General features: G+C 55.7%; 1 protein-coding gene across 1 annotated transcript in view; it reads left to right on the forward strand.

Annotated features, from left to right (window-relative positions):
• PDGFRB (platelet derived growth factor receptor beta) overlaps positions 1 to 12,297 on the forward strand; it is a 29,457-nt gene that overhangs the window by 5,942 nt on the left and 11,218 nt on the right. Inside the window, exons 2-8 of the mRNA XM_054288007.1 lie at positions 7,490 to 7,566; positions 8,565 to 8,861; positions 9,291 to 9,560; positions 10,193 to 10,320; positions 10,629 to 10,803; positions 11,379 to 11,571; positions 11,768 to 11,883. Of these exons, the coding sequence (XP_054143982.1) occupies positions 7,518 to 7,566; positions 8,565 to 8,861; positions 9,291 to 9,560; positions 10,193 to 10,320; positions 10,629 to 10,803; positions 11,379 to 11,571; positions 11,768 to 11,883 (1,228 nt within the window). The 5' untranslated portion in view covers positions 7,490 to 7,517. The remainder of the gene's footprint in view (positions 1 to 7,489; positions 7,567 to 8,564; positions 8,862 to 9,290; positions 9,561 to 10,192; positions 10,321 to 10,628; positions 10,804 to 11,378; positions 11,572 to 11,767; positions 11,884 to 12,297) is intronic.

The following is a 12,297-nucleotide window of genomic DNA, read 5'->3' on the forward strand; positions in this document are numbered from 1 at the left end:
TGGGTCCCTGCAGCAATGTTCATAACTGACATTGCTCACATGCCTGTGAAGCAGCGTGGTGTGTTCTCCCAAAAATGTCTTTGCTGTCACAAGTAATAGAAAAATTGTGGGATTGTCATGGACGGCCCTGGCTGGGCTGTGCTGGGTATTTTTAAAGCATCCTATTGGAAAAGAGCACTGGGAAGGGCTGAAATGCTCCCAAGGGCCACACTGCACTGCAAGGGGTGAGCCCTGAGTCTGCACAGGGCTGCTCCCCCGCCCCGAGAGCATCCCCAGACATGCACAATGCCAGACTTAGGGCTGTGCTCCAAAACACTGCCCAGCCTCCAGCAGCACCCCAGAGCAGTGCCAGCCCCACCACGGCCCTGGCACAGATTGTCTGCCCCAGGGACACCGAGGTGGGCAGGATTTGTCCCGGATGAGAAGCAGGGGGTGCACCAAGGGACAGCTGGGCATTGCCTGGCGCAAGGCAGGGGCACCCCTCCCTCCTTGCCCAGGCCCAGGTGAAGCCTGGTCCTCACCCAGGGCTTTCCCACAGTCCAGGCCAGGCTTGCAGGCCCTGGGGAGCAGCCCACGGGGTCTGGCCTTTCCTCTGACAGTGGAAGCAGGGGAGCATGCGCAGCCGAAAGGGCCATGGATACCATCCCTGGGGCTGGGGGATTATTTATAACACTGGCACCTCTCCAAACAGATGTTTCTTTTTATTCTGAACTTGCACTAAATGGGTCACTCGTTTCCTCTGTCTCCCATGGGTTTAAAGCAGAGGGGGTGAGAGGAGGGGATATGGGTGAGAGTGCAGGGCTCGCCCTGGTCCCACGTCCCTCTGTGCTGGCTCCTCACGGTGTCGTGGAGAGCCCATGGCTGGAGATTTGCTGGGTTCTGTGGGTGGACATTGTGGTCCCCCCTCGCTCAGAGGGGGAGGATGGCCGTGGTCAGACAGGGCTCCGTGGGGCTCCCCACCCCATTCCTCACGTGGCTGACCCCAGGGCAGCTGAATCACTCTGCTGGGGCTCAGTGTGGACTTGTCATCCCCCCTGGCAGTCTCCCTCCCCTGCTTCAGGGTCACAGTCCTCGTTTTCAGCTTTCTGTCAAAGCCTGTGTCAGGGCAGGGTGCCCTGGAGGAGGCTGGGTGTGCCACCTCGTGTGCTGGCATCTGCTGCATGCAGGACCCCCATGACCACACAGCCACGTTCTCCAGATGCCACTGAGGCTGGGGAGCAGAACTTGGGGTCCTGGGCAGGGGCTTTGGTCACGTCAGAGCTGCTCCCTGATGCAGAGGTCAGCAGGAGAGCCAACCCCTCCTGTGGGCATGTGTCCCTGGGCTCATCCCTCAGCTCATCCCCAGAGGTGGCATCTGCCCATGCTTCTCCTGTCTCCTGGAGAACTCAGTCCCTACCAAGGCTGTGCTTTAATCACATCTTCACAGCCAAGGAGCTCTCACAAAACCACTCAGAGGGTTCTGGCATTAATGACACTCCCTGTGCTTGCAAAACTTCACCTCTCCGAGCCTGAAACATGCCCAGATCCAGCACACTGCCAGCAGGTACCCAGGCTCTCAGCTTGCCCCGGTCTCACAGTGTCTGGGGAAAGCTTTGGGGCCCCCTGGGCACTGGCAGGTGGCCAGGTGAGGAGGGGTTTGCCCCCAGGTGTTCATCCTGGGGCAGGGATGGTTTGTGGGATTCAGGGACTCCCCAGCCCTGCTGCTCCTCAGTCTGGTTTCAGATTTCCTACCCCTGTGTTTTATCAGCAGCCGTTTATGGGCCTTGGGATGACAAGCTCCCCATGTGTGTGCCCTGCCTAATTCCAGCCTTTTGCTGGGAAAAAGAAAAAGGGCTCTGTGATGATAATCTGGCCTGTGAGTAAACATGGTGTCATGGGAGCCAAGGGACCCCAGAGGAGAGATGTTGCAACTCCGGACAATTCCAGCCAAGGGAAAAAAAAAAAGCCAACAACCACTCAGTTTTATTTAGATTAAAGGGTGGGAAAGAAGCAGTTGCAGAGGCCAGAGGGAGGGTGGCAGAGGAAAACAGGACAAGCCAAGGAGTTTCACTGCAGGACAAGCAGGGTTTGGGTTTCAGGGGTCACCAGCCTTTGCTCGGGGAGCTTTTTGCCTTCAGAAGTGGGGGATGGTGTCCATGGTGTCCCCCCTCCTCCTGCCAGGAATGCCTTTGCTCCCTGGCTGTGAGTGGTATTGATCATGAGGATCCATGGAGGGAATTTTTTATTGCATATGGGCACCCATGATCTCACTTAATGACTCAGATGTGATTAGACAGAGGAGAAATAAAGTATATTTGACTTCCCGCTAATTTGCACCAGATGTCCTTTGCCTGTTTGGCAGGACAGCGGGGCCATCAGGCATTGTGGGAGCGCCTGGAAGCACAGCCCTGCAAGAAAAGGGGCTAGAAATAGAAATCCAGAGGAAGGGAAAGGATTGGCAGCTGTGTGAGGCTCCTTCCCAGTCAGACCAGATGCCCTCGTGGGCAGGGCCAGCATCCAGCACCCCTGCCCAGCACCACAGGAGCAGCAGTGAGGGCAAGGAGAGCATGGCCAGAGGGAAGAGCAATGTGGGCAATGGGTGCAGGAATTGCCCCTGGAAATACAAAATAGAATTTGCTGAGAGGGGGCTGTGCACCCTGATTTCCAGCACACACTGCATTCCCTGACTGGTGACTGATGGTCAGTAGGGAGCAGAGCTCCTGCCAAGGTGGCTCTCAGGGTGGCTGTGGCTGCTCTCCCTCTCCCCAGCGTGCTGAGCCATCCCTTTGCCTGTGCACCAGCTCTGCAGGCTGGTTCTCAGCTCCCTCAGCTCTGGGGGTGCTTGTGGGATCCCCCCCCCCCCACACACACACACTGGTTCTGCACAGGGCACTGGTTGTGGAGAGGCAAGAAGCATGGTCTGGGTGGGCTGGGAGGAGGGCAGTGGACTGGGAGAACATCCTTGTGTTCCTAACCCATCCTTGGTGTTCCTAACCCATCCTTGTGTTCCTAACCCATCCTTGGTGTTCCTAACCCATCCTCTCCCATGGTTTATGATGTTTACAGGACTGGAAACACCCCTGCCCTACATGATCCATGCTTGGGGATGGGCAGTGCCATGCAGTGGCTTCCATGTGTGTTCTGACAGGGTGCTGGGAGACACTCAGCGAGCAACTGCACAAAAAAGGGGGCTCAGAGTATGGCAGGGCACACAGAGCAAAGTCAGAGGAAATTCTTGCCTTGTAACCCAAGAATAGTGAAGGCTGAACCCACACAGCATATTTTGGGCATTAGTAAAGGCATTTTAGGCTTACTAGCATTCTTAAGCAAGAGAGAGGTCTGGAGTGGGGCAACATTAATGAATCAGCAAGGTCTGGTGATGCTTGAGCTGCTTAGCAGGGCACTCTGAGGTGCAAGGAGCCGTAGAGGTGGCTCCCTAAATTCAGGTGGTACCGTCCCCAGCAGAGGCTGGATGCAGCAATCCTTGTATCCACACTCCTGGGCGTGTCCCTGCTCCTGCTGCAGAAATTCCTGTCCCAGTTCATCAGCCACAGAAGCATCAGCCCCAGCCCTCAGCTGAGGAGGGACTGGGAGAGGAGGCAGAGGAGAAAGCTCAGCTGTCATCAGAGCTGGGATGCAGGAGAAATGGGAGCAGGCTGCTCTGGGAAAGCTGTGCAGTCATGGGATGGGGAATCATGAGACTTGAATCTGGTCCTGGTGTGGCGTGGCCCTGGCCATGGCCCTGGCCGTGCTGCTTGACCTCTGCTCTGGCCCTGTCACCCGTGTCCTGTCTGTGGGGTCACAGGGCTCTGACGGCCTGTGCTCAGTGCTGCTCTGGGGTGTTGGGGTGACCCCTTTTAACCCATCCCCCCTGCAAGAGCACAAGGCTAGAGATGCTCAGACAGGATTCCAGCAGTGCCTGACCTCAGGCAGCCCTGGGACACTCCTTTGCCAGCTGGGGAAGCCAGCGGCCCCAGGGTTGGCTCAGCCCTCCTCATCTCTGCTGCAACCTCCACTCTGCTCTGCCAGGCTGCTGTGATTACAGAGGGGAGATAAGGACAGGCAGTGTCTGTGTCACCAGGCAGGGACAGTTGCCTGTATCTGTGTCTTGTTTGGACTCCAGACCCTCCCAGACACTCTCAGTCCAGCCGTGCCCAGCTCTGGCCTCACTGGGGGCGAGCAGGGACGTGCCAGCTGCTGGGACCAGCCTCCCCCACGGCACTTGGCCAGGCCCCAGCGTGGCCCCAGGACCTGAGCCCTGGTGGAGCTGAGCCCCTGGGGACACAGCCACCCCACAGGCATGTGGGGCTGCGTGTGCTGTGGGGCTGTGACACCCAGCCAGCCCCGCCAGCCAGCCGACCTCCCGTCTCCTCTCCCAGCCAAATTCCTCCTTTAGAATAATAAACAGTGTGGCTCAAGAGAAAGGCTCCTTTCCCTGCCTGGCTAGGACTGATTTGCCTTCACATGGAGGAGCTGGAGAGGGGCAGAGGGAAGGTGCTGGCAGGGAGAGAGCTCTGTGGTGATGGGGATGGAGAGCTGGGACAGCACCTTGGTGACTCTGCAAGGTAGGAGGCTGCCACAGAGCTGCAGGGCTGAGTGAAGGTGCTGGACCTGGCATTGCTGTAGGAGCTCCCTGGCCTTCGTGATTGTGCCTGGATGGCTGAAGGCAAAGGATCCCATGGCTTGGAAATACTCATATCCTGGCTTGTGGGAAGGATGTAGGAGTCTGAGGAGTCTGTGGCACCCTGCTAACCCACAGGGGTGAGAGGAGGTCACCCAAGGCCCCTGAGCATGGTGTAGGTGCCTGTGTTTGGGTCCCTGGGTGGGATAATGTCTGGGTGCCTGCTTCTGTACCACTGAGTGGGATTGCTCCTCCTCGTCTGGCACTCACAGCTCCTGCTAAGAACAAAAGCTGGGACTGAGGAGAGAAACAAGTGCTCTCAAAGCTGGCAGTGAGCTGGGTGCATTTGCATCCCTTGTGAGACGCCTGTGCTCACCCACATGTGCAAGCACACGTGTCCCCGTGCCAGGGAGGGACAGCCTTGTCCCTCTGCTCCCGCAGGACCGAGCTCAGCCCGCGGCTCTGAGCATGCCTCTGCCCCGGCTGCAGCACACAAACAAGGGAGAGGTCAGCGCTCTCTGCGAGACGCTGCCACCCTCCCACTCTGCTTGGGAAGCATCTCCAAGAGAAATGCCTTTCTGCAAAAGCAGCAGCTTTATTAAAACCAGCTCTGAGCACAGCGCAGGCGGCCAGGGGCGGCAGGCGGAGGCTGTGAGGCTCTCAGAGCTCACTGCAGCAGCACCCCTGATAGCCCAGCATCAGCCCCAGAACTCTGCTAGCCCAGCACACCCCAGCTAGGCCAGGAGCTGCAGCAGCACCCCTGCTAGCCCAGAATCAGCCCCAGCACTCTGCTAGCCCACCACCCCTGCCACCCCAGCACTCCTGCTAGGCCAGGACCAGCATCCCTGCTAGCCCAGCACCTCTGCTAGCCCAGCTCCATCACCTCTACCAGCCCCAGCCCCAGCACACACAGCCCTGCTAGCCCAGCTCTATCACGCCTGCTAGCCCAGCCCCAGCCCCAGCAACCCTGCCAGCCCAGCCCCAGCACACACAGCCCTGCTAGCCCAGCTCTATCACCCCTGCTAGCCCAGCCTCAGCTCCATCACCCTGCCAGCCCAGCCCCAGCACACACAGCCCTGCCCGGCTCCCCGCTCCAGCAGGCAGGGTTTGCCCATCAGTGACCCTGCAGAGATCCCTGCTGCAGGCTGGGAGCTGTGTCTGTCTGTCTGTCTGTCTGTGTGGGAAGCCCGGCTGCAGCAGGACTGGCAGTGACAGCCAGGGAGCTGCACAGGCAGATAAAAGCTGGGCATGGGCTTGGGAGGATCTTAGAGCTTACAGGCAGGTATCTGGGGGCTGGGGTGGTGAATGCAACCTGGCTTGGGCAGGCAGGCAGGGAGGGGTCAAAGGAGAGGATCCCAGTTGTCCTTACGACCTTGAACATTGAATAATGGATGAATCACACACCTCTGTAAAGGAGAATGGGAAAAGGAAGGTGATTGTTCTCATGGCAGTGCCTTGGGGGGCAGAGATTAGATTGTCCTCCTTCACTCTCCTGCAGCTTGGTGCTCCGAGGGTGGGTGCAGAGAGGTCACATTCATTTACAGCCTGAATTTCACCTCGGTCCTTTCATCCTACCCACCCCCATCTCTTGCCCTGAGTGCTCTTATCCCCTCTGGCAAACGAAGAGAGAGAAAGAGTTACAGGGATTTTTTCGGGAGGAGGGAGTCGGACGCTGCTGAATAAGCTGGAGACCTGGAAGGATTTGTGGTAGTTCAGACTTCTGTTGAGCCAAAGCAAGAGAATAATAAAAACATCTGACAAGCGCACGTCATTTAAAAACCATTTCCTCCTTAACATCAAGCAGGCCGGGAGGCCGCTCCAGGGCCAAGGCAGAGCTCAGTGAGAGCCTGGGGCGGCCTCAGCAGGTCCAGATCGCCACTAGCCCTGCTCCAGCCTGGCAAGAGCTCCCCAGAGCACTGCCAGCATCTCAGGGGGCTTCTCCTGGGGTCTGCCCTGGGAGGGGGCCCGTGGCAGGGCAGGAGCTCAGCCTGGGCTGAGCTGGGAGGTTCAGCCCCATGCAGGAGCATCCCTGTGCTCCCCAGTGAACTCATCTCCCCCAGGCACAGAGAAGCCTTTTCCTTTACTCTTCCTCTTGTCGATGTGTTCATTTTGCTTTTCAGAAATGCTCCTTCTCACCCCTGCAGCACCATGGGGAGGGGTATTTGTCACCCCAATGCACAGGAGACACCCCTGCTCTTAGGGAGCTCTGGCCTCGTCTCCTTTGGCTCCTGCTTTGCACCAGGGAGGGCTTGAAAAGCTCTGTAGAAAGGACATTTCTTGAGAAATGTTGATTACAAGGATTGTAAACTAAAACAAAACCCTCATAGATATTCTGTTAAATTTATGTATTTAAAAGTTAAATACAAGAAACTCGTTTTTTGGCGAAGTTTCTTCAGGCTTGTTGTGGTTTAACCCCAGACAGCAACCAAATGCCATGACAAGGCTTCTTTTCTTTCATTGGAAGGAGCAAACAATGTGGGAGGGTTGGAGGGGGATCTGTTTTCTAGCAAGTTTTATCTCACAGTAACTGAGGGAAGAAAAACTAAGGAAAAAAAGCAAGTGGTAAAGCAGAGGAAGGGAGGGAGGGAGGGAGGGAGGGAGGAAGGCAGGGCTCTGCCAAGGGGGAGAGGCATTTCCAGCTGAGATGAGCAAAAGTTGACACAACTGCTGAAGCCTCCAGCAAAATCCCTGTTTACCAGTGGGAGAAGCCTTAGAAACTGCAGATCCAGCATGAGGGGGAAGCAGCACTCCCCCAGGAGGGAAAGGCTGAAAACTGGAGAGATTGAAGGTTTCTGAGGTGGAGAAGCGAGGCCAGGGCCCCCTGCCCAGGACAGCTGAGGGACCCCTCCTGTGCTGAGTGCTGTGCTCATGTCACCTTGCCCCTGACAGGACTCGGACACCAAGCCCAGGGCCCAGCATGCCGTGCCCCACTCTCAGGACGTGTCTCTGCCTCCTCATCTTCACTGGTGAGTGCTGTGCTGGGCAGGGTGTGTGATCCTGGGGGCTCACCTCGGGGTGAGGGGAGGGAAGGGGCAGTGCCATGGGGAGGCACTGGGGTGCACAGCGTGCCCCAGGCACATCTGTCCCTGCTCAGATCCTTGCTCAGATCCCTGGGCTGACTCAGGCCTGTGGTGGGGTGGATGTGGAGTGCCCTCCTGCTTCATGGTGGGAGGAGGAGACCTCTCCACAGGCAGCAGTGCCAGGTGTGCTCAGACCTTCCTTAGCAGACACCTGAGAACCCACGTTAGCTGGACACCCCACAGGGGGGATTTGGTCAGATCCCAAATATCCAACAGCCCCCCAGCAAGGCACCAGGGCTCCTGGCTGCACCTGGGCTATTCACAGCATTGCTGCACGTCCCCCCCAGCTGTCCTGCCCACCTGTGGGGACACCAGAGGGGAGCCTGTCACAGCCCCATTGGGACATCTGGGCAGATGGTGAAGCAAGGAAACTGGGAGAGACATGGGGAATCATTCAGGAAGACCTTGCCTGCTCTATTGCTTCCAAAGGATTTCCTGCAAGGTTTTGCTTTCATTCCTTTTTCACTTTCTTGTAAACTGACATTGCTTCAGCCTCATCTGTGTCCTGTCTGACACTGTCTGTGTGGACAGGCAGCCAGAAGAACAAGGAATTGCCTCCTGTCCTCCTTGGGGGTTCTCCACCCAATATTGCCACAGACACCATGGGCTGCATTGAACACTGCTGAATCCTGTGATGTGTGATTTGCTCTCCAGTAGGCGTTGTAGGAGGTACAGGGAATGAAGGGTGACCCACCAAGGTCTGGACTGGCAGGACATTTTTGAGGAGACCGTGGGTTTGTCAGTGGTGATTACACTAGGGAAGGCAGACCCAGGAGAGTTATTTTTCAGCGTCAAGGCTGACACTACAAAGCAAACCCATTGCCATGAGGTGTGCTTCTCTGTGGATTGCAGAGCAATTCAGTTTGGTCTCACCCCTCTCTCAGGTCTGCTGGAGGTGACGTCTGGGGACCGCAGGCTGCACATCGAACCCAGGGACACGGAGCTTGTCCTCAGCCTCCACAGCACCTTCTCCCTCCTGTGCTATGGGGACAGAGAGCTGCTCTGGGAACGGGAGGGGCAGCCCCTCAGTGCCTCGCTGGAGCACAGGGACGGTGTGTTTGTCAGCAATCTCACCCTCAGGAACGTGACAGGCTATCACACCGGGGAGTACACCTGCACCTACAGCCCCGAGCAGGCTCCAGAGCCAGCAGAGAAGAGAGCCCTCTACATCTACGTTCCAGGTAGGGGACAGCATGTCCTTGACTGTGGGTTTCCATGGGGTTTAGCAACCAGGAAAAACAGGGCTTTGACTTACTGTTCTGTCTCCAAGCACCTGGAATCCCCAGATCCCTTCTCCAATAGCAGGAGAGCCATCGTAGTGGGTCTCTCTGGCTGTGGCATGTCTCTGGTGTGCCAGCTCATGGAGAGTGTGGTGTGCTGGGACAAGTGGTGTGGGAGCAGTGGTGCTCAGTGGTGCTGGGTCTCTCTCACCCTCAGATGACATTTGACAAGCACACAACAGCTCTACTTTCCCTAGGGAAGGATGGGAAGAAGCAGCCCACTGGCATGGAGTCAGGGCCCTGTGGTGGAGTACTCCTGGAGGAGCACAAAACAGCCCTGGTTAAGCTTCCAAGCAGCATTCTCTAATCAATTTTCCCTCTCTCCCACAGATCCCTCCCTTGTTTTCCTTCCTGCAGTCACCTCTGAAGAAGTCTTCATCTTCATCACGGGCTACACAGAGGCTGTCATCCCATGCCGAGTGACCAACCCACAGATGCAGGTCACCCTTTATGAGAAGAAGGTGGAGAACCCCATCCCAGCTGCATATGATCCACAACAGGGATTTAAAGGCTTCTTTGAGGATAAAACCTATTTCTGCCGGACATTTGTGGATGACCAGGAGGTGGATTCAGACACTTTCTATGTCTACAGGATCCAGGGTGAGCTGACATTGTCTTAGCACACCTGTGCACCTGCTGTGGCTGTTTCTTCAGGCCAGTGGCAGGAGACACCCGAGTTCTCTTCCTGTCTCCTGGAGGCTGTATTTAGTTCTGTATTAGAGAATGGGTTTTGCCTACAAGCCAGCTCCATCCCTCAGGGAAGACAGTTTCCAGTGGACCAGTCCACCCAGGGTAGATGAACTGGGCCCCCACTTATGTGGTATTCACATCCCTCTGAGTAGAGAGAAGCAGAGAAAAGAATGATCAAAACAATTCTTCTCTCATTTGCTGCTCCTGTGTTTTTGAATATGTGGAATGTGTTGGAAAATTGTTTAACCAAGGTGATTGCTTGGTTGGATTCTGGTGTTTTGATTCATTGATCAATTGGATCCACGTGTGGGTGTTAGGTCTGTTGGCTGAGTGTCTTGAGTTTTCAGTGGTAGTTAGAAGTAAGTATGATGTAGTATAGTTACAGGATAGTATAATGTAATATAATATAGTTTTAATAAAGTGAGAGTTCAGCATTCTAAAGCCATGGAGTCAGATGACAGTAATTTCCTTCTTCGGGGGTCCTGCTTTTACAATACACTTATCCCTCCATAATTCCTTCCTCTCTTCCACCTCTCCCACAGTGTCATCTGTGAACGTGTCCATCAGTGCAGTGCAGACCATGGTGCGCCAGGGGGAAAACGTCACTGTCATGTGCACCGTGAGCGGCAACGAGCTGGTCAACTTCAACTGGGACTATCCCCGCAAGCAGGTGAGTGCTCCACACCCACAGGCTCTGGGCAGCAGCTCCAGCCTTCACCCAGGTGTGCCATGGCAATCACTCAGTGATATCCCATGGCAGAAGTTATGCGATTCTGCTGCTGCCACCACACAGGGAGGTTTGATGGGGATATGCTTGAGTTAAGACTGTCTGTCTCAGGGGTCTCTCATTGGTGTGTGTTCCGTGTCCTGTGGCAGCCAGACTGGGGTACTCTACCACTTTCTCCCCCCTCTCTGTCAGCCCAGTGGCAGAACATGGTTTTGGCTCCTCATACCATGTGTCTTGTCCCCAATTTGCAGGCAGGGAAGGCTGTGGAGCCAGTGACTGACTTCCTGCCTGGATCCACTCATGAGATCCGCTCCATCCTCATCATCCAGAATGCAGAGCTGGAGGACAGTGGGACCTATGTCTGCAATGTCTCCGAGGGCTACCACGAGAAGACTGACAGGAAGGACATCACTGTCCAAGTGATCGGTGCGTTGCTGCCCACACACTCAGAGCCACCAAACCGTGTGGGCGTCCAGGCAGGATGTCCCAGAGTGACCCCACTCCTCTCTCACAGCCTCCAGCTTTATCCCCTCCTCACTTCTGCTCAAAGTAACCATGACAACAAGCCAAACCTCGCCCCATGTCACCCCTGCCTGCTTCTTGGCTTCAAAACATCCCAAATTTCCCTTCATGGCTTTTGTGATCCTTTAGGACTCTTGAGGGTATTGGTAAGAGCTCCTCTGCACTGTGCAGTGCCAGGGTTAAGACATGTTGCCTTCCATCTGCATCTGACCTTCTTTCATGTAGTTTGAGGGAAACTACCCCATCTCCATTATCTCCGCAAGAACAGCCACATGCTTCTGCCCTGTGAGCTCCTCTGCTCCAGTGTGGCTCTGCAACCACACTCCCCTCAGACTCAAGCCTGAGGTCTTGAGGGATGGATCTGGAGTTGCCCCACCACTTCTGGGTGTTCAGAGAGTTTTGTTCCAAATCCATGTTTATCCAAAGGGCCGGGGAGGACGTTATTCCCCTTTCTGACCACCCTCTTCCTCTTGCCTCAGAGCGTGGCTTTGTGCAGTTCCACACCCACCTGCCCAGCACGGTGTATGCTGAGGTCCACAAGAGCCACACTATCCAGGTGGAAGTGGAGGCTTATCCCCAACCCAGCATTGTGTGGCTGAAGAACAACAAGACACTGACCATGGAGAGCAGCAGCGAGTTCACCATCACCAGCAGGAACCTCTCAGAAACCAGGTACGGGCCCATCATTCCTCACCAGGGTGCAGAGAGGGGGTAATTCACAAAGGAGTCTCCAAACTGCTGGTTGGGCACACTTGGTGATTGAATAGCTTTCTGTGAGTGGATTTTGAGCACTCCTCAGGTGGGTGGGAGCATTACCAGTCCCCGGGTACCTTCCCACAGCCATCACTCTGGGACTGTGTCTCCCCAGGTACCAGACAGCTCTGGTGCTGGTGCGGGTGAAGCAGGAAGAAGGAGGATTTTACACCATTCGGGCTTCCAATGAGGATGATGAGCAGGAGATCTCCTTTCATCTGCAGATAAATGGTGAGAATGGGCATGCACACACATGGCTGAGGAGAGTGGGAGCAGTCTCAAGGGGTGGCACCATCCTTTGCTGCAGAACCCTCAGAACAAAGCCCTTACTCCTGTGGCTGCAGCTCCAGAGTGGTCTTGCTTAAAGAAAGAGTGTTCAAGCAACAAAAACACTTGGGTGAAATATCTCACACTTAACCTTAGAGCAAGGGGGACAGGGAGGCAGCACAGATGCCATCAGCTTGGCCCAAGGTAGTAGATGTAGAGATGACTTTACAGCTGTGATGTCCTGGGCTTTCCCCCATGCTCACCCTGCTCTCCAGTCAGGCTGTGTGGGGGCAGATCTCCTTCATAACCCCCTCAAACCTTACTCTTTTTGCTGTTCCCTTTCAAAAATAAGCCACAATGGATGTGATGAGTCCCACC

Source organism: Melozone crissalis, unplaced genomic scaffold (genome assembly GCF_028551555.1).
Source record: "Melozone crissalis strain CALT ecotype California unplaced genomic scaffold, PUWL_Pcris_2 ptg000061l_1, whole genome shotgun sequence".
NCBI classification, from domain to species: domain Eukaryota; kingdom Metazoa; phylum Chordata; class Aves; order Passeriformes; family Passerellidae; genus Melozone; species Melozone crissalis.